General features: G+C 45.4%; 1 protein-coding gene across 12 annotated transcripts in view; it reads right to left on the bottom strand.

The window, feature by feature from the left end:
* LOC126918939 (cell adhesion molecule Dscam2-like) overlaps positions 1-22,894 on the bottom strand; it is a 173,332-nt gene that overhangs the window by 46,462 nt on the left and 103,976 nt on the right. For 11 of the 12 annotated variants that reach the window (XM_050727514.1, XM_050727515.1, XM_050727521.1 and 8 more), the window contains 3 exons: positions 16,352-16,672; positions 14,382-14,543; positions 5,147-5,296 (listed from right to left, as the gene is read on the bottom strand). In XM_050727514.1, the coding sequence (XP_050583471.1) occupies positions 5,147-5,296; positions 14,382-14,543; positions 16,352-16,672 (633 nt within the window). The remainder of the gene's footprint in view (positions 1-5,146; positions 5,297-14,381; positions 14,544-16,351; positions 16,673-22,894) is intronic. The other variant, XM_050727522.1, reaches the window with a different exon arrangement.

Raw genomic sequence — 22,894 nt, 5'->3', positions numbered from 1 at the left:
TCCCTCGAGCATCCTGCCGCCATTGACCGGCAAAAAAGCCACGGGGGTATCTCATAATAGCACACCACGACGGAACTCCGCTCACCTTATTCCATGGATTTACGAAAGTTCAACATTTTTCCACGTTGCCAGCCCGAGAGTCTTTAAAGTACTTAGAAGTAATACCGTGAACGTGTGCAACGTTCGCTAACCCGCGAGCCTTCTGCTTGTTTTTATTCCCGCCACCCCGATCCAGATCTATACTTCCTTCCCCAACCCTCCCAGGTGTAGCGAATAAACGCTATAAATCTGCATTTACAATTTCCAACGCGGCCGCGTTTATCATCGCGATAACCACCTCTTGGCCAAGTTGCGCGCCACTCTTACCGCTGTGTCGCTCGCACCTGCAAACCGTTACTTCGTAGATAGTTTACAGGATGTTTCTTTAGCTTGAAACATATAACATCTTAACATGTAAATTAGTAATAAGATCTCACCGGTGTACACAGTAAGAGTTTGTACGATATTAATAAAACTGCTACTGCTATAATTGGTTTTCGTAAATTATTGCACTATTTTTGAGATAACGACTAGTTACGCGGCAAACGAAATTTTATCGAATGCCTCTCGACTGACTTCGTAACTCTGTATATCTACAGAAAAAGGAAAATGGATCCTATTTTGTTGGCTTTCGAAAGTAAAGTGAAGATTTCCTCGCAAACTAAAATAAGTACACGAACCTTCAAAAATAGCAAATTGTTTGCATCGTAAGCTTGGGAAAGTTGTAGAAGTCACCTGAACATCTATTGCGCCATCTTCTATGTATGTAACAATATACATCCTCCTTTCATATCGTGTCACAAAATCAACGCTCCACGCGCACCTACCGATTCTTCGAAACGAGTTTCATTTGTCATCAACTTTTATGATCCCTGCGCAACAGCGTTCGGTCGAATCGTAAATAAAGCGTCACGTTGGCGAAACTTTTTGGTGGCGAGAATCTTCTTTGTCACGTTGGATATGCGCGTCGGTGTGAGTTACTCTTTGGATTTTAGCCGAGACTCGAAAATACCAGTTTTCTTCGGACGGGAAACCCACGGCGCGTTCCTAGCGGGCTATCGAGTTGCTCGCCGTGCAAAAACCACGGCGTCGACAGGAATTTCGGACGAATAAAAGAGAGGAGAGATGCTAAACTACCGGAAAACCATTCGACCATGGAACTAATTCGACGCTCGATTAAACTTTGTCAGGTCACGAACTTTCTTTTCGCCATAGTGACCGTGGTATCGAATTATACGATTATAGCCAGAGCTACATATCGATAAATGATGGCGAATATCGCGATACAGGAACCTGAAACCCCGGATACGCCGATAAAACTTCCAATTTCGCCAGTTTGCTCGAGCAAGATTGTTAGCGAGCGAACTCTGTGTTCGGAGACAACGTTATGCTCTAATTGCATTTGCGAATGTACACAGGCTTCCGAATCCGCGATAAGAAATTTCTTTGATACTTCGTATACAACAGGATGAAATGTTTGCTTTCGATTGTTCTATCGTTTAGAGAGAGTCTATTAGATGAAACAATCTTCGCCAACTTCTTCTTCGTATTATAATACGAAAGCCAAAACTACTCGTCGAGCCAACAGACAAACGCAAGGAACTTGATGTTTCCACGCGAACCAATTCTTCAACATCCCCGCACCAAGCTGCTGTGCTTCGAGTTAAAACAGTCGCGTCCCCATCTGGCAGACACACGAGGGGAAACGCTAAATGTCACAGGGAGGAGGCTGGTAACACGACAGGGAGTACAGATTAAGCTTTCCTCGAAGAACGTCGCGAGCAAAAAGCGTTCTCAGATTTCTTTCCACGGCGATTTCGTTTCGACGCGAATCATTCGCTCGCTGCGACGAAAGGACATCGAGAAGGGAAACGAGTTGCTGTCTCACGTTCGAGTCGATCGAAACGTAGTCCATTAGTCCACGAGCTAAACGCGGTGGCTGCATTTGGTTTAAGGAATGCCAGTTTTAAAACGACTCGCGGTTCATCCGGCTACCGCTGTTTTAATGGACAGTCGGCTTAAAAGGCGGCGCTTTCCTAAAATGGCGGCGTGTCGTGGCGTTCTAACTTTAATGTGACGAGGATGGCAAGTAGCGAGTGAAAGCTTGCGAAAAATGCTAGGTTGGATAATGGCGGTGACTACGATAAAAAGAGGAACCGACAGGTGCCGCAATGGCGAGACACTGATGCGGACCGACTCTCGCAAACTTGCGTTTTGCCTCGCAATGTTGCCTGCGCTTGGAGAAATCAATTAATTTCTCGCTGTCTTATCTTTCCCGTGACTCGACGCTATAGTCTTCCACGACGTTCGCGCTGTCTGCGTGTACATTCCAGCGTGATAAATTAAGTGCATCTTTCGGATAATGGTAAATTGCCGAGGTTGATTCTAATGGATTTCTTGCTACTTTTCCGAGAACAATTATTTGAAGCTGGACTGACTTTATCTACTTGTTTTAATGTATTATCGTTATTTCATAGTTTCTTCGTCAGAAAGATCTTTATTTTTAAGTAGTATATTTTTTTATTTAGCAGTCTGGCGTTTATATTAACACGTTGTTCACTCGTTTGTCTCTTTTCTTAAATCTTATGCAACAACTGCAACAGTAGCGCTACTTACGTGTAGAATGTAGCAACAATGGGTAAAATGGATCGACGTGTGTGTCAGTAGTAGTACACCTGCGTTAGTCAGACCAAATCACTTGTTAAAATTCGTCTCATAATATTCCTGTATATTATTGTCGAATTTAAATTCTGATTTCAATTTCTTCGCCGTACAGATACACTGCTCGACCAAATCTCCAAAAATGTTCTCCCTCGGCCGTACTTCGCCGTACAACAGGCTCCTGATTTCGCCGTTCGAGGTGGCGTGCAACTAACGAACAATATGTTCATCTCGCATTCGATTTTGTGTCTTCTGTGTAGCGGCCGACGGAGCATCTCAACTTGCACTTTGATCATTAGCTACCTATTGTTCCAGCCGCTCATCCACGTTCGACCTATTTTATGTCTTATGAATCAGCAGCTCTCTGAGCTTGGGATGAAGTGCGTCGACGAACCATCGTGTTCGCAGCTAGATCGTTAACAAGGGTTGATTACGATCGCTTAGATAATGGTACGTTCGCCGAACACCATGGCGAGAGAGGAACGTGGTTTCTGGCTAAGTTTTTATAAAGAAAAGGTGTTTTTAAGTCCCGAGAAATTTTCCAAAAGTTTAAATCACGCCCCTTCAAAAATCTGCTTCAACTCTCTTTTCGGGAGTTCGAAATGAATAGAGAAAAAGAGAAGATTCTTAGTCATTCGGAGAAGGAAAGAGGTGGCAAATTCGAATGCGCATTAAGAAAATATCGTCGCGTCGGTACGACTGGACATTCAACTTTCACGATGAATATTAAATTACTGCGACAAGGGAAAATCGTTAAAACGTTATTCACAAATGGATTACGCTTCCAATAAATATCGGTGTTCCTTTGAGTCGGAGTATCTGGATCCAGGAAACACGGCCAAGTCGCATCAACAACGGTGGATCCGTTTCGAGTATAACGACGATTGAAACAATCCACATAGAGGTGGATACACCGTGACGTCGCGCGGAAGCTCGCATGGTGCCCGCACGACAATGCTCGTAATTAGGTTATAACCTATTTATGGGCAACAGAACGCGCGATGAATGCGCGTAAAAGCTGCGGACTATTCGAAATCAGCTCGTATTTTCAGCGATGTCGGTGTATTTTGTTTACGACTCGAAGCACTCCGCTCGTCGGAGAAACAACCGACGACCCGTGGTGGACGTTTCGGCCATTAGCATTTCGGACATTCATGATTTATTCATGTTAGAAGCCAGAACGCTCGCGAGCGCGTGCACGCGAGTAGCGAACAGCCGAACGAATAGCGGCCTGCCCGCCGCCACGGGAAACGCGTAACAATGCATTATGATTTACTATGCAAAAGGTATGCGTGAGATCGTTATATGTATAAACGATCGTGTCTAAGTAGATGCATGAAATGTTCACTGGATATCTCTGAGATGTGAACGTTCGTATGTTTTCGGCTCGTGATCTTACGAAGAGCCGCGATGGTTCTGGAAAATTCTGTTGTAAATCGAGGGTTTCTAACAATGAGAGATACAGGTTTCATTTGTGCTACACTGCCAATATTTGCATAAAATCTGCATGAATACGTGACATAAATATTTCATTCTATTAAGATATGTAAATACCATATATAATTATTAAACATATTGCCAATCAGAATATAAATATAAATATTTCCAGAATATTCTGCAGAATAAAGGACGTATAATTAAATTATCGAATAAGGTAAATAAGTAAGCAATGATCAAAGGGCAAGGCACTGAAATCCTACTTGAAATAAGTATTAAGTCATTTCTACGTAAATCTTGGACTTAGAGAAACGAAGATACTACTCTTAATGACTTTCTTCCTTCCTTCCTTCGTTTCTTTCCGTTTCCTTCCTTTATCTTTTCTTTCTCTTCTTTTTCTGTCCTTTTTCGTCCTCTTTCTGTGTCGCTTCCGTTACTTCATTTTCTCCGTTATCCTTGTCACTCTATGCCGTTTTTTCCGCTCTTTTGTTTCCTTTCCTCGTATACTGAGCCAGCGCTACCTCCATCACCGAAAATCGAACACATTTATTAATTTCAGCTTCACGAAAGGTTAATTGCCCGGCTCAATGATTTACGATAAGGTTTGCTGATCGATAACATACTACGATTTTAATAGGCGTTCAAATTTAAGCGAGTCACGTAGTTAACCAGTCCAACGTTTCCTCCGTGTAATCCTACAACAGTTCCTTTCGCTATATGAATTTGCATAAGTAGTCGCAGATTTTCCACTGTCCTGGGACGACTAAGAAATAAACAACTAGGCCAACAGTATACGGCTATTGCCGTGGTTTAAACCGCTCCACCTGGGTCTACGACACGTCACAGCGGTTTTCTCCGTGGTGTGGAACTCTACTTGCCAAGAGCGGCCAGAGAAATTTCTCCTACATTTGCCGGCCATTAAATATTCAGCGGGACGAAAGTTCGACGGGTCGCGGACCAACGATCCGCGGAACAACGCGACCAGGTGTGTATCGTTGTGAAAACTTACCGGTAACCACGAGTCTGGCGTACGAGGAACTTTCCACAGTGTCTCCGGTGACGCGGTGCACGGTCCGGCATCGATAACTGGACTGGGCGTCGGACGAAGTCACCGAGAACACCAGAAGCTCTCCAGTTGGCAGCATATGATGTCTGTCATCTGAAAATAGATCCATAGCACTGATTCCCTTGATTTTCTCCTAGCTTTCATTCTATATCTTTTCTATTTTCATTCCTTGCCTAACATTTCGTCTTTATCTTCGTTTCGTTGTCTATATTTTTCTGTGTCTTCTTTTGTTTTATCGAAATTTCGAACCAATCGTAGCTTACAGCTCGGCGCGGTTCCATTAATATGCAAATTCCTTTAATGGGAAATTCCCGTCGGTGAGTCCGTGTCGGTGGTGCACGCGTCGTAAATTGACGAATAATAAAAATGGGTGGGCGCGTCCAGGTTGGGAAGGAGCGGTGGAAAATGATTCGGAAACTAGGCCCGGTCCGTTTAATGGAGGCCAACGCTGCTATTAAGCGGTCGAACAAAATGAAAATTTTGTCGTTGTCTGGACGCGTTGCTGCGTTTGACCGAAATAACGGCCGCCACTATGCCGGGCATAGCCTGCAGGGATGCGTACCGGTTACCAGTTAATTCCATACAGTCGCATGCGGATCGATGCTCGTAAAAAATCTCGCGGGTTAGCTGTGCGTCAATCGTGTAATCTGCGCGTCCTCAACGCGGCTACCTTCCGAGGAGACGAAATATAGCCTGACACTTGCCACGTTGCCTTTGTCTGGTATAAATCAGCTATTTCTCTTCATTGTTCCCTTTCTCTTTGTTGGATCGGCGAAGTTCGCAACGGAGGGAGGAATTCTTATTTCAAGTAATTTTAAGACGCTATTATTTAATGTCATTGAGAATATATTATTTCAGACGACGAAAAAAGTTCTAGATAGCCATCGACAAAACGTAAATCCATGTAAAGTAAAATTATTGTTTCTACTAAATCGTTTCCACTCGAGCCGAATCTGTGTTAATTATTTCCTTTTGCTGATCCAACTTCTGCTCAAACGCACCGCACCTTATCGGATTAACGTACACAAGTTGCTCTGCCATGCGCATAATGGCGCACACATGGGAAAATTATATTTCGAGCGTATTCGTTCTGAGCGAACTTGATACGCTCGAACGAACGTACCCGAAGTGCACGAACGTACACGAGCGAATTGTCGCAATAATTCCGGTTTTCTGATCGATAATTCTGCGAAAACTCAGCCGCAGTGGCGTCGACAATATCGTTCGGATCGCGTTTCACCGATCGGCGAGGATCGTTGATCCAAAAAACGAAATACCCAGACGCGGCGGAAATGGAAATTGTATTTGAACGGAAAATCCAATAACGATTAACGGTAAATTTCGTTACAATTCATTTTCTGAAATATCAATGTCAGCAATCGTATCAAAATTTCTATTTTTATAGAAATCCGAGGAACTAATAGCGATTCATTTGGATTGGGTTCGCAAGCACAGAGTGCAGAGAGAACAGAGTCGGATAGGAGGATGAGCAACGAGAAGGGTGAAACAACGTTGAAAGAGGAACCACGATACGGGCCGCGCCTTCTAATGTAAATTACGCGAAATCGTTGCACGAGTGACGCCACGCGGCACAAAGGGACGCTTTAGCCGCTATTTTTCCAGCTTTTTTCTCTCGGGTGACACGAAATATATTACGTAAATTCCCTTCTTCCGTGACCATTTTCAACGTGGAATGGTCCGTGTGTGGTGCCGTGCGTGACGCGGTAGAAAATGCATCGCGCGAAAATGTTTTTGCCCACGAGTTCGCACCTCGATGTATAAACGACTGCATTTGCTCCGATACAGTATTCATGCTCGTTGTCCCAGCCCCTCGTCTCATTCTCTTCCATTCCATCGGTTTTTCACCTCCGTTCATACTCCCATCGCCGGGTTCTCGCGTACCAGTGTCAATATTTCGTCGTTCGTTGTATCACGCGTATTACCTACTTCCTGACCCCTCTATGTATTGCATTATTCTCGAGGAAATTGCTCGATATTCCCGCTGTTGAAACGCGACCGTTATAGCCGAAGCGAGAGTAGGAATTCACGTAAAGTCTGGTTGCACCTTGAGGGTGGTTGGTACGCCACGACTGCGCTAAAACGTTGCAACGAAGATGAGAAAAAGCTTGGCTCCTATAAAAATGTCTGGACGGTCTACGATTTCGCTGCTACCTCGTATTTGCATACGTCGCGCACAGACTTGGAGAGGAAATTTTATTATCCAACAAATTAGCCGTTGCGGCCGTTAAACGGCCTCGTTTTCGCGAGAAACCGTGCGCTATTGCGAATCGTTGACCGAGTTTCCTAGATGAGAGAAAGCTTCGACTATTGAACGAAGATCGAACATATTTAGCGATAGATATTTTCCAAAGACCAAGCCAACGATAAGTGAGAGTACGACGGACAAGGCTGACTTATGGCGTGGTTCGACTACTGGCCAATATTTCAATCTGCGAATACCAGCCTTTCAAGACCGATAAACGCAACGGTACCGTTAAAAAATCCATTTACAACGATTTAGTTGACCACTTGTTAGTCTACACGATTCGTTGCTCGTCGTGAACTCCTCGAAATAATTTATCGAACACGTAGCACAAATAACAGTTATAAACTGGTAGAAAACCGATAACTGAATGTCGAAAGTATCGGGTTGCCGGATACCGCAACTATTCGAACCTCTTCAAGAACTTCGATCTCGTAACACAGCCAAGGGCCCTTTAATCCCCCCTGAAAGCTTTAAGCGAAATATGAGAATCGTTTAAGCAGCTTTTCATCTCGCTTCTGTGAGTCATCGAAATGGCAACGAGAGAAGCATCGATCGATGGACGACGGTCAACAAGAAGTGACGGACAGAATCGCGGCGAGATTTCCTTTCCGCCGACCGACTGGAAAACCTGGTTTCAGCCGCGTGACTGGAATTTCGTGCTAATAAGAGTAATGGACTGCGGCAAAGGGTTCACGATATAAAACACTGACAACAGGGGCGCGGGTAGATATACTGACTGGCGCCACGGGGAAATGACAGACTGTCTATTTGGCTGATGGCACGGGATTTAACCAGTCGATTCGACCACGCGAATATTTTTGCATGTACACGCGGAATAATACGCTCGAATAAGCCGACCGCAGCCTGCAACGGCAGAATAGCATGTCGGTGCTATGGTTCTCGCTGGTGAATTATGGAGCCCGAGCGTTCTTCAGCCGAAAAAGGACGCCACCATAGAACCAGGAGAGACGCAACGCCAGCAACAGCAAGGTCGGAGAGGCATTACCCGATTTCGCGGATTCAATCTCGCTGCAAGTCTTCACGGAACCCCTGCCCGTATCCCGGCGATCCCGTGTACAACGTGTAACACACGTGAATGGAGATGGCAGATTTCCGGTCGGGTCAAACGAAACATTTTTTAATACCCATTAACCAGTTGAAATGCCATTTAGCCGGTGTAATAATTCTAAAAGCTTCTGGTTTCAAAAAGGATAGCCAATCTCACCCTTCTCTGCGCCTGCCTGCCTACCTATCTACCTACACCCCCATCCTACATGGGGCTACACCGTGTTTTTTCCCTTTTTTTCCAGCTGTTCCTCTTTTTCTCTCTGGCTGGGACGTGAAATTGAGAATACAATGGCACGCGAACGAATGCACGTGCAGCGGCGAGCTTTTAGCCGTTTGAGCATTTAATCCTGGCGAAAATACCAGGTGAACGCGTATTGTTCCGATATGAGAGGAGCAGTCTGTGTATTCGTGTTAACGTACTACTGGGACATATCGAGATGCCGACAAATTGTCAGTTGGCGTATTAAATACTATTTTTTTCATTCCACCTTTCCCCCTTGTATTTTCAGTAAATACATCATTAAAGACCGTCGACGATAGGCTAGAGCCGTGATAGGAGACGCAAGAGTCCTCGACGCTGCCTCCCACGATCGCGTACCGAAAAACGAAACAATCTGACTAACTTATTCGCGATTTTATTCGTCGTAAGCAAGACACACGAATATGGGAACGTGTGTGATTTACAAACATCAACGGCATTTGCGTTTACGTTCGTCGTTAATTAAACTAACCTGGCTGGAGGCTATTCGGAATCGGACCTTGATATTTCAGGTGAAACATGGTCCACATGCTATGGAATGTCGGATAATCGATTTTGCGGTGTATTTCTCTACGAAATTATGATGCAATCGCTTCCAACGAGGTCAACGCGATTTTATCTCTCTCGGCAAACTATAGCAGCACATATTCACCGAAGGTTGTTCCTGTGTTAAATTGCTTCTGCGAACCAAATGGTACGTACGATTCACATATTCGTCGACCACCACAAAAACACGTTGAGGCCTCGATTTATTCGATATACGTTCCTCCACGCCGTACCGTGGAGGTCACGAAACACAGACATTTTCAGTTTTAAGGAAAAGTTGGTCGTATCGTGCGTATGGGCGGTGCTTTTCCGAAACGCGCAACACGATAAATCACGGCTGGATTTTCTTGTCATTCGCTTATCGAGGTTATGAATCTCGCGCATGCCGGATCGCGATAGAACGGACGCTTTAAATCGCGCCAACTTTTCTCGTATAAATCCTTTTCCCTCGCCGCGACAGCTTCCGTTCAACGAGCGCGCTTTCAACGGAACCTCGTGAACGTTCACTATTCAGATTAACAGTCGGCGGGGAACGAGTCGATTGTTTGAACCTCGCTTGGAAGGAACAGCGGAAAAAATTCATTTTCTCTCCCTGTGATTTCAAGAATTACAAACTCTCGATCTTTCGTTCGAAATGCTTCCAAGCGGACCAACAGTTTCGTTGATTAAAACTGGAGCACCGCTCGGTAAAAATACAAGGATGTCATCGTGAAATAGTTGAAATCGGTCGGTTGATCTTCGCTTTTGTGCCCCGTTCGCTTGGAAAACGATTTCAACCGCTCCTGATTTGTTAAAAGCCTTTCCCTGGAACTTTCGTCGAGCGAGGGCGGCGGGTGCGCGTGATTTTCGAGACTGTCGTGGATATTCTTATTCGCCGAAGAGGATCGTAAAACACGGGACGACCGACGCCGTTGAAAACTGTTTGGGAAAGTTTCTCGTTCTTGCAAGAGCGATAAATCGATATCTCTTAGGCGGTGTTCGTTTTTCACACGGCTTTTTGCGCGTCCGTGTTATTCCTCGACGATCCTGGCAAACTTTCCCCGGAAACCCGACTCCCTGGAAAAACTTTCGTTTTAAGCTGTCCGAGCTGCAAACTGTCATCGCCTATTTACCGGTTCCGATCCTTACCAGGATCCATGAAAAATTTCCGCCCAAGTCGCAGAGTGAACGCGAAAACCAAAAAATGTGGAGCTAATAGCAACGTCAGAAGTTTTGCTCTCAGGCTGTTCGTAACCATTGCGCGTTTAATGCTTATGAAATCAATGGATCTCGCGATCCGCAGCTTCATCGTAGTGGCCTCGATTAAAAATTCATTGCAACGCATTAAATCGAACGTGAAGTGTCAAGCCCGGATTTGCCCGTCGTTCGGTAGACGTACAGCTTACTAACGAGTAACTTTCGGTTTGTCTAGTCGGCGAGTCTCTGAACTGGTGAGTGCTGTGAATGAAAACAGCCCGGAGCTGTTATCACTGCGATATCGTTCCGGCGTCGTTCCAGGCTCGCACGCCGCGTACAAACACCGAGCGCCATGAACTGTTTTCCCTTCGATTTACACGCCGTAAAATCCCGATCGAATAACAAAAATTTTTCTTCGTTAAATCACGCGTCGAAAGGTGTAAAAATTCGTAACAAGGAAAAAGAATAGGGTCGCGTTTATTCTTTTACAAGTTGTCGCGTAGTCAGACAAGCGAAAAGAATAAATTCGTTGAATCCCTTTTCACGCATTCTCGTGTCATCTAATGCGACGTTCTATCTTGATAATTAGCTGGATGTAGACGCTTTTTCTGTGAAATCCACTTAAATCGAGAGACTCTTCGAATGCATGGACCATGAAACACCCATCGAACAGATCTACAGTGGAAAGAGAGTAAACGAAGGGGAAATTAAGGCGAAGAAAACGAAAGAAAAGAAAAGGAGAGAAAGAAAGACGACATCGGGTTCAGGATCGACGGTGGGAATCCATGGTTGGACGACGGAAGGACTCGGACAGGATACTGCAAAGCAGAAGATGGTTCGGGGTTCTCTGGGCACAGAGGGACGATCAGCCCGGAGCGAATTTGCATTGTGGCCGAACGCTTCGTGTTTGAGCTGCGATGCACAGTTCCCGACTGCCCCGATATTCACTGCACTTTAATTCCCGAGGAGACCCGTCGATACTCTTACTCCTGTTACGTTCCACGTTTTACATTAAATTATCGAACGGAACGTAATCGATAAGAATTGAATCGGTCTTTCGACAGTCACGAAAGACGTTCGAAATGAATGCATTTCGATGCATCGAACGAAGCAGAAACGAGGATCGCGAAGAAATTGCTGGCAACTTTTGTTCTACTTGGCGTCTACTTCGTGAAATGGATATCGGGTGGCAATCTTATCACGACTTTCTGCTCGATATCGCCAACGAATTATTAAAGTCGCTCGTCTTGCAACTCGAACCGTATCGATATTCCCCGAGTTTCAGTCTTGGTTACCGAGTTATCAGCGACAACACAATTTTTTCTTGATCTTCATTCGTTGGACTTTTACTTTGTAATCCAAGCGACGACCCAAGTTTTCCAACGCTGATAATAATGTCAATAAAAAGAACTTACAGGGACAGGAAGAATCGATTACAGAAGCTTTGAGCCGAGATTCGAGAGCGGATCGTTCGCTTTGTGGAACCGAACTATTCTATTATAATCGAGCTAGCTCCTCATCAAGCTCTTCCTTCTGTAGGAAATTGCTGTCGGACAAGGAGCTCGAGTGAGTATCAGAGATACGAATAAGACTGCATCGCCTCCGTACATCTGTATTTCGAACTAATTTTATCGTGACACCGATCTCTAACTACAAAACTCTCTCTCCTCTCAGCCCTTTGCATCATATTTCCCAACTTCTACCGAAATTTCTGCCCCTATTACTCCTGAAACTTGAGTCGCGAATAACTTCTACCTGGATTCTCAAAATCCATTCAAAATCTAACCAGCTATTCTCCAACGCTTCTTCAAACACTATGTCGGTCAGAGTCACGGGAAACGTTTCTCTCGTTACCACAGCTTCCTTAACAAATTATTCACCGTAATTGGCCATCTAAAGCGAGCCTAACTGCAGAGGTGCTGGACAGTGTCCAAAACTTCTCCGTTGACGTGTCTCTGACGTCGGACAAGCGGAGGGCAAACGTTAGGGTTAAATCAAACAGCGAGGAGAGAGCACGACGTGTAGGCAACAGGCGAAGTCTCGATCGTGCTCGGCCAGGAAAATCCAATCTTGCGATGGAAGAGGAAATGGAAGAAGAGCACGAGACGACGAGGGTGGCGGGAGCGGTCTCGTCTGAATGGAAAACGAATCACTCGGAAAAGTTTTTAGTCGCGTGCAGATCAGCCCGTCGACGCGAGAAAGTTCCCGTTTATTCGGTATAATCCGTTCGAGAGGAAACGTCTGGAACGCAGAAGCGAGTAACTATGATTGAGTTTTTAGTGGAACGTTCAAAAACAGGTTCCAGGAAAACAGGATGAGAAACGGGGAGCAGGAGAAGCCTAAAAAACGAAGCGGTAGAGGGAGAACACGCAGTTCTACCAAGTGCACGCGTGTTTCTCGAGACCAAAGCATCGAATATGACCTAAACAGTGCGCTCGACGAGAAAACTTTCGGCGAAAATCGCGAACCGAACTGGTAAGTTGCTTTGTCGGCACAATGTGAGCATTATGATGGTGCGCTGGGAGGAAAGAAGTTTGAAAAGTTTGACAGAACGGCGAAGAGGGGATGGAAAGCGGAAATCTTCGTGACACGAAGAGAAGGTGTTGGAGAGACGCGATGAAATAAAAGTCGTAAAATTTAACGGGCATTGCATTCAATCAACGTTCGTTTGTGATCAAACGAACAGCTTCTTCTTTCGTTGGCTGAACTTCTCCTTGCCTCGTTTGCTGCGCGCGTAATTTCCCCGTCTTGGTCTCGTCCGAGAGCTTTCTAACCGTCGAGGAAATGTAACGCCGAGTTATAGAGAATTCGTCTCGATTAACAATTTCGGAAAAATAAAAGAGAACGCTGTTCGCGTGGTCGTGAGCTTTGCATCGTCGTTTCTAACACTGCTGCTGATTGGCAACGTTCTCATAAACTCTTGCACGTGTGCTCGACGAGACCCCCTATTTCCCATATGTAGTACCACAATTCACGTGGGCTTATGGCGTGCAAGAGTGGGCGGCCACGTTAATGTGTATACGTGGATACTCGAATAGTCCCCTCAGACTCTAATTAACTCGGATATTGACCAGAGCAGCTTATATCAGCGTGTGTGCGCGCCGTAACGTGGGCTTTTTTGCTCTGCGCGCGTTCGGCCGCGGTACACAAACGAGGGGAAAAACCAGGCAAAAAAGTGGTTCCAATTTATCAGACTCCTACGCTTTTATCGGTACGCCATTTCTACGTGCCTCTTCAGCAGCGGGGAATGTAAATGTCAAAAACTTCGCAATCACGTGCACCGAGACGTGACATCGGTACACGATACGACAAGGGCTCTTTTCGAATGCGTAACGAGAATGCGTACCAAATCGCGTTTTTCGTTCGAGAAATATCCAACCTTTTGTTCCTGGCATGCTCGTTCTCTCGATATCGACGATGCGCGAGTTAGTCCGTTGAACGATCTCAATGGACGGCGAACATAGTTCGTTCTAACGAATCGAATTCGACCAATCCTAAAATCGAAACGATTAAAAAAGGAAAGAACAGAAGGGAAAACTGTTGCGTGTATGGTAAAAGATTGTCTGAAAACGTACGCTGTAATTATACTAACGAAATGATAAATTTTGTAAATTAGTGTTTCTGAGAAATGAAATGCTAGTCGCTTATTTTGATGCTAAAATAAAACAAGAATCTTCAGAAAGTGTAATCGAACAGTTAGCTGGATTTCTGAACGGCTGAAATCACGATGAACGATAGTTTAGTCGAGGGAGATTCGTGTTTGGAAACACCACGAGTAAGCTAGTAGGTTTAAGATACTCGAGACACGTCCGACACGTTTCAGCCTTATCGAACTCAGCTCAATTTATCGCAATATCACTCACCGCTTTTCGGCGTGGGGAAGATGTTATAGGCTGAATCTCGAACCCAGGACGTGACTGCCACGTACTCCTTAACGAACGTCGGTATGTCACACCTGAGCACACCGGTATTTCCAGGAAGCACGTAAACATCTCGCACTTGCACTTCGTACTTTTGACGTACCACTGAAAGAAAGAGCGTCGATATCAGTTTTCCATCGTTAGCCACGTTTGTTCCGTGAAATAAAGTTACTTCTATGGAACGGAAGAAGGAACAAGAGGATGAGTTACGTAATCACGGAAGACGATGACGAAATTTCAAGGAAAATCGACCTAGGCAAATTTCCGAGAATTTACTCGATCTTCGTTCGACTTTATCTCTAGTTATACCGCGACAATTATCGTCAGGGTTGTTTTAACCTCAGCAATTCTATTCAGACATCGATATTCACGAAAGCAAATCTCGAGAGCTCAACAGCTTATGGCCAGATATTCCAGACCGTAACGACCCGTCTCTCGTCGTTAACTCCAATCATAATATAAGGCACTACGCATTGTCTATTACAGATTCGTTATTCTACTCGCCAACAACGTCGCTTTTCAACCTGTCTACGACCCGTGCATTCGGTAATTAGTGGCTCCCTCTCGTGTTTTCAATCCAGTTCTCCAGCTATCGCGCACAATCCACCCTTTCTATTCTACGTAACACAATTCGGCGATTCTTTCCAGAAATTTTCGTTGATTCACGAGCCGCTAAGCGCGATAAGTGATTCTTGCCAGGACTTGGACGCGATTGTTATTCCCAGCAAAAAACCAACGAAAATCTTTCGTTCGTCTTTTGTGCTCGCCAGGGATTGCGTTGTTTCGTCGGTTTCCCCGTCTTTCGCGCACACACGCAAACATGAAACACGGTAACACGTATACCGACAAAACGCTCGTCTGTTTCCGGTGGTCGCTAGAAAAACGCGAGCAAAAGCTTGGCAGCGTGCGAGAGCTAAAGCTGGATCTTGATCTTGGCAGTGAGTGTCGCTTGTTAGCCATAAGCGGCCACGGATTCTATGCAGTGCATCTGCGAGCTGGGGGATGAAGCAGCAAAGCAGCGATAAATGTAGTTGGCGCGGCTCTCTCAAGCCGCGATCATTCTTCCACTTTTACCCGCGGCTCGTGGTTTAGAACGTCATCCTGTAGAACGACCGATTACGTTTACGAGCGACGAGAGACTACCGGAGACATCGCGGTATCCGATAACGAAAAATCTTGCAACGCGCCTAGCGAGGAGCGCCACGAAAGAGTTACGCGAAATGTAAAAAAGGAAAGAGAAATACCAAATCGCGAACTCGAGGCATTAAATGCCCGCCACCCGATACCAACGGAACGTGACGTTAAGTTAGCAGATGGAGAGCGCGGACGTTGCTACAGCTACGCGGTGTTCATGGCGTAATTGCGAGCCACGACACTCCGGGAACGTTCCCCGGCAATTTTTTGCCAGATTACTGCTGTCGCGTTTTCTGGTTCAGCGTCCGAGAGGCACTCTTTGTCCGAACGATTCTGTACACTTCTTTGCAAGGAGTTCTCTTCTCCACTTGCCGCGAGATATCGCGAAATATAGCGCTCTCGTTATTGTTGCGCGACTGGCTATTTTAAAGATACACAAAATGCACGAAATTTCTATGGGACAGAAAAGAAATAACAGGAAAGAGAACAGAGTCGATGATACATTGGGATAAAATTATCGAGCAATTTTTTAAGAACCATGCAGATGAAAGTGACAGATTAAGGTAGAAGAGAATAGGGAAGGAATTTCTATGGAAGGGAAAGGAAATAATAAAAAGGAATGGAGAATCAATAACACATTGTGATAAAACCATCTGGCAATTTTGCGAGGACGATGTAGATGAAAGTGAAAGATGATGGAGAATGGAAAGGAAAAAGTCTAGCTTCCGGACCGGAAGGGGAAAGCAATCGGTTGGAAGCGAAGAAATAAAGGTACTCACCGGCCTTTACCGTGATTTCACGGCCCAACACCCTGCCGACGCTGTTCGAGGCTTGACATCTGTAGACAGCCGCGTGGACGTCGTGTCGGTAGGTCTCCGCACTGAATGGCAAAAAATACATTGAACCATTCACCAGCATCTCACGGATGTGAGGTATAGGGAGGACCGGTGACTCGTCCCCCATAAGCCAATCAATCCTTGGCAAGGGACTGCCCTGGGCCGAACAATGGATCATAGCCCCGGTCTCGTTCGAGAATTCGACCGACGAGCGTGGCTCCGAGATCAACACTGGACCCTGACTGTCCAGCACCACACCCCGTCCTGTAACATGGATCGCGCGGCATGTTCCGTTTAGAAGGATCGACGTTCGGACACGCGGAAAATCGAGAAGGCTTTTGGGAAGACGTTAATGGAACTTGACCGAGATTGTAGCGTTAATTTCTGTGAAATTGCATTAGCTAGAAGGTCAGGGATGTCGTCGGTTTGCGAATGACATTTATAAGTAGATATCGATCGAAGTGTAACGTGAATAAGAACAATGAACTGTTGGTATTGTCGAGTAAAGTGTATAAACTTGCGTACGTATTCGCGTAATTACACGCAGGAAAGGTATTCTGGCCGCCATTACGCAAGAAGGGGGAAACTTTTTATACGTCCTAGGGGAGATATCAGATTTAAACTCTCAAAAGCAGACACAACTCGGTACTGTGCTGAAAGTACGTATCTGCTTTGACACGATGAACTACCGTAATTAATTATTTACGGAGAAACTTTCATCTAGATACGAATGCAATGAAACAAAGAACACTGTGATTTAGCGGTCTCGTTCCTTGTTTCGTATAATTTTACGACGAATTGATATAGACAATCTATTTAGGAAATAGAAACAAGCCAATCGAAAGGTGATCAATCGAGCGACGTGTCTGGATAAAATACTGGAGAAGTACATTGGACGGAAAGGAGGATATTTTTCTCTAAACGAATAATTCATCCGAAGATGAATCGAATCAATAAGGATATTCGACCGGATAAAGAAACAATTGGTTTCCCAATATTCTCTTGGCCTCGTAGGTAAGCTCGAACGAACGGTTGCTTTGCAACTTCTTCGATATTCCCTGCGCGCATCTGCGGTAAGCGGTTTATATTGCAAAATGCACACACATATATATAGCTATGTATGGACACGTATATCCGGTAAACGCCGAAGAACTTCCGTTTTGTTACGAAGCATCGAAGGAGCAGCAGAGTGGCTGCACCAAGTATGCAGCAGTAACAGCGGGATCAATCATATTCGATCTCCGTCTTGTCAGTTATTACGGTCTGCGTGCGAAATCATTTGCATTCATCGCCGGGAATGCGGCGAATTCATCGCTCAAGCGTGAAAAATATATAATAGGAAAAATGTCCTAGCAATTTCAAAGATTTATACAGCGTTCAATTCGTTTTTTTAGCACGAAAACGTTTCAATCCTTTGAAACAAAATGCGATTGCTTTCTAGAAAATGTTACTCGAAACATTATTCGATTTGCCGTGCGCGTCTCTCGTTGAGCGTTGAAAAGAGAAAAAATAATGAAACCACCGTCGGCATTCACTGTATTCAAATAATGATAACCGAACCAACTTCCCGCCGACGATAAAACGCTCACGTACGCTCATCCACATTCGTTGAATGGCGCGCGAAACGTCGCCTTTCTCCACACCGTGTTCCGATTGCAACATTTACCACTCTCCCACTCGCTCGGTTCGTATCATTTCCTCCCAGAGCGTTTCCTTTCCACAACCCCTGCCTCTCTATCGGCGGGTTTCTCCCCTATATCTCTTCTACCAGGCAAATCTGATACAGTATCACCGACGTGGCTAATGTTCTCGAAATTTCACGACAATGTTTTTCAGCGATCGGATCGTGACCAAGCGCATAGACAATGTGTACATGAAAACCATACGAGGGGACCGATGTATTACGTAGGGACGGCGATTTGATAAGCAGAATTTCGATAGCTACGTGAAACTATGAAACCGTTAAAGGTTCATCGCCACGAGCTCTATACGTATCGCTACATCGCGCGCGCGTCCATCCAATTCGTGAAAGCGTATATGTGCCGTGAAGACGTTTATATTCGGCGCTTCCTGCCCTGTAGGAGCGCGCGGTACACCTGCGCCGCCGGTTTACAGCTATGCAACCCTGCCATCTAGCTCGCATTTATACATGAGCCAGCTCGCTGCTTTCCATGGATGCGTATACATACTACATTCATCCTCACACGTATGGATATATAGTATATTCAGAGTACAGAGTGCACACGTATCATGTGCATCGGTACATCTGCTGCTCCCAGGGGGGGTTCTTCCTTTCAAGCAAGGGACAAGCAAACTCGCTCGCGTGCTCGTCGAACGACAGCGATGGAAAATAAGGTTAAATTAATACGCGTATAAAGCAGTTTGTCGCTGACAGCGAAGGCAAAACGGTTATTAAGGGGAACTATGCCCGCTGTGAAGGAAAATTGTCCTCGTTCTTCTTGTTTACGAGCAAATTCGATAGAGATTCCGTCTAACTCGATAACCAGTAGCTTCCTCTGATTCCCTGTCCTCGCTTTATCATTACGAATCGTGGATGAAATAAGGACTCTTTGATACTACAGTCGCGTTTCACGCTTTTGGCCAAGATATCGTTAGATATATTTCGCTCTCGGAACATAAAACTTGGAAAATCTTTTCGTTTGTTTAACGCTCGTTACGCTAATTAATTGAAGCTTATTGGAACGATTCTTCTTTCCGACCGAGTAGCAGGATTAAAGAAGGTCGTCATAACCGGGGAATTGTCATACCGCAGAAAGGAAGACGGTAGAACGAATGACCATTGATCGAAATTATTTGCGCATTCGACCGTATCCGCTTATTGTCGCAACGTTTCAATCTCTCGATGCGAGACGAACAAAAGCAACGTGAACGTGGGATCCAATTAGCGATTGGAATCGCGTAATTCTACAAAGAGTTGATCAATTCAGTAACACCGCATTTCCATAAGTAACCCTGTTAACGCGTCTCCGTTACGCGATCTAACGATCCGTCTTTAGTCACCGTTCTACACACCAGCATAAATAAACCAACGAAATAAAACAGAAACGTTGAATAAAAGATTGAAAATCTAAACACGCGAATCGAGAATATAAATAATACAACAAAATAAAAGAAACGAGATTCGTTGCCGTATAAATTTCCGCGATTTTTCCCTATAAACTTCGTAATCACTCGTAAAGTTTGTCGGAATGTTCACTCGTAAAACGCGCTTTTTTGTCAATTTTCCTAGCCATTTTCCTTCTTCATTTTATTTAGAAGCGTCACATATTTGCCCCCGGGATTCGTGACACGGTCACCGTCCACAGCTCGCCCATATTTGTAGCCGTCACTTGAAATCCCCTTGTACAATTTTCAGTTAAACGCGTTCAATCTCGTTACGAGCGATGTACTCTCGAGCACGCGCGTACACGTGTTACGCGCAGTTACATGAGACGAACCGGAGAAAAACGTGACCCCAGATTCGATGATATACCTCATTAAGGGGAATTGGTGCTTAAGTCCCCTATGTTGGGCTCACGTGCAGCACGAAACCAGGCATCGAATGTTAACGCGGTGTCCAAATAATCATAGGGTGGCAAGCAATGAAAACAGGAAGCGATAAATTGTACGCGCGTAATTCCGCGACATCGCGTTTTTATTTTCCCACGCGGACGCGTACAATGCGCGAACGCTCGGCTCTCATAAATGTAGCGTCCTTTCTTCCATCGTTCCTTCTTCCCTTTCTTTCTTTCTTTTTTTTTTTTTTTTTATACCACTCCGCTTGTCGACGCGCAACGAGGAAGAATGCACTGTTCGGTAGACTGGTATGACTACGTGTACGGAGCCAAAGGAACGAGATACGCGTGAAACTATCGGCGAGGTGAAGCGTAGACGGTCGAATCAGTCGCGCGAGAAATATACTCTCCATTTTTTCCTTCCTTTCTATACAACCGATCGACAAAGACGCAGTCTGAAAGTTCGCGTCATATATTTCGGTGTACGCGTTTGACCAACTAGCCTTTATATTACACCACACGAATTCCGATTCCATGTACATCGAAGCTCGATAGAGGTTTCGACCCCTTTTCATTTCCTCGTTCTGAGCAGTACGAATTCCCACTATGCTACGGCTATCGTACGTTTACGGTATCTATCCGATGGGTCAAGTGTGAAATTTAACGAACAGAATGGTAATTGGTCTCGTGACGCTGGATTTGAAACGCGGACAGTAATGGTCCATTTCCTTTTTCGAGTTACACGCATGGAATACAAAGAGTCACGAGTAAACGACTTTCGAAGGTATACCAGGAGTTTCTGAACGTTCGATAAGATGCTCGTTTAAATATTGCAAAGCAAGAAGCGTTGTCGAGAGGTATGAAATTCAGCCATCGCATCGGCCGATGAGCATCTGCTGCCACGCGCATAACGGCGCGTATAATACGTGGCTTCGCGGAACAGGATTGAACGCGGCTTAATTAATCATGGTGAAATTCGGCTCTAAAACTTGTTTGCAGTTGCCCTGCCTCGGGCGACAGGGTTAATTTCGGTTATACGAGGGAATATTCAGACGCGATTTAGAACGAACTTTCGCCTGTCGACCACGTGGATCGTTTGCGTGCATCCTTTTCCGCTTCTTTAGAATTTGCTCGAGATAATCTCGGATAACGAGAGACCCGCTCTATTTTTCTTCTTTTCTTTTTCTTTTCTACGTCAGTCGATAATTGCGTAACGAGAAGGGGCGGTGAAACTCGATGCGTTTGCACGAGTCACTTCCGGTATTCCGTAATCGTCGGATAACTACATTGCCAGAGACAATTATACGCCGACAATGTGCTTGCCGCAATTACGAGCTGCTATCTCTCTTTTCCACGTTGTGACGCAACTATTTGCCACTGTATATTTGCCTGGCATTTACAGAGTGTCTCGGAAAATTCCAAATATTGTGAAATCTCTGGTGCTGTCGTGTAAGCTCCTCGTACGGCTGCCGGGTCGACGTCCATGCCGTTAATTCGCATTTCGTGAATTCAACGGTTGCAAAGCATTCGTCGTATCGTTTATACATCGACGTAGTTTCACGGCACGCTCGCACCGTTGACTCTCTTATTCTCCTTAGAGAGTCCTGCTTTTGACGCTGTCGCACATGTTTTACGCTCGCGCTACTTGATGCGCTCCCACTTCATCGTGCGCGCTGTGTTACTTGGTGATTTCGTCGGTTGAAACGCTTCCTCTGTTTTCGGGCCCGGGAATATCCGTTTGCAACGAAAATGTTTCCGGATCGCGTGGAATGTTAAGCGGATATTGGAGTTCTTTAACTGTTTTGTACTCTGCGCGAAAAAGGAGCGAAAAAAGCGGAAAAGAAAAGGGAGCGTCGTTTTCGAAGTAAAAAACATTTTCCACTTCCCACGCGATACCTAGAAAAAGAAAAAAGGAAAAAAATACAACTTTTTAAACAAATTTCCAACCAACGCAAACACTCTGCAACATAAAGTTAGCCGAGATATCCCAGACATTCAAGTGAAACGAAACGGAAGTCGCGAAATTTTTCGGCAAACTGTTCGCCAAATATTTGGGTCACCGGCGCGTTCCATCCAAATAAATACCGGAGAAACATTTCTGATCCTCTGTCTCGTTGAAACGAGAGAATGTTAGAGGGTAATATCGACGAACCGAATGCCGTGAACAAAAAAATCCTTTGACGCACAAGGGCTTGTACACGCAACCGCCCCATCGACTCTCTCTCTCTCTCTCTCTCTCTCCATGCTCTTCACGCTCTCCACCCAGATGCATTCCATTACGCACATGTGACCGAGTAACGGTTACGCAGCTTCTACCAGTTCTAGCAACGCGATACACCTGTGCCGGTCTACAATTATGCACCGGCGCGGCGCCATTTATGTCGCATTTATACACTCTCCTCTACATTCACCCCTGTCTTTTCCGCCGCGTTCCACCAACATGCATCCGGTTGCTCTTGTCGCGAGTATGCGCGTCACACGGAGCCGCTGCACGTACGCGCGCATCAACTGTGCAAACGTTGCGCCCGTTCCAGCGACTGTTACGCTGGGACCAGCCCTGTATTCTCGCGTTGCACTTTCTGATTAATTACAGAGCGCTGTCACGCTGCAGTGGACCGGCATTATCATCCGGAGCACGGAACTCGCGCGTCGCTGACGAATTAACCGGCGCGACGTAGCTCGGTCACCCGTGACTGTTAGTTCTTAACCGAAGAATCGCGTAGGAAAATCGCGTAAGAGAATCGCGTAAGAGAATCGCGTAAGAGGATCGCATTCGACCGGAAGGAAGAAGATGAATCGTTAGACTTTCTTTGTGAGAATTCGTCTGAAAATCGAGGAAATCCAGAGTTCGTCTACTGTCGTTAAACCTTCCGGTTCGTAGAAACATCGAAGAGGTTTAATTGTAATTAGACCGAGGCTCGAAGTCAGGTGTAATTTAAGACCATCTCAAAGTACCATCTCGAAGTACGAC

The sequence above is a fragment of the Bombus affinis genome, chromosome 7 (assembly GCF_024516045.1).
Source record: "Bombus affinis isolate iyBomAffi1 chromosome 7, iyBomAffi1.2, whole genome shotgun sequence".
NCBI lineage: Eukaryota > Metazoa > Arthropoda > Insecta > Hymenoptera > Apidae > Bombus > Bombus affinis.
The sequence above is the reverse complement of the archived record's forward strand: the minus strand, read 5'-3'. Positions and strand labels throughout refer to the sequence as shown.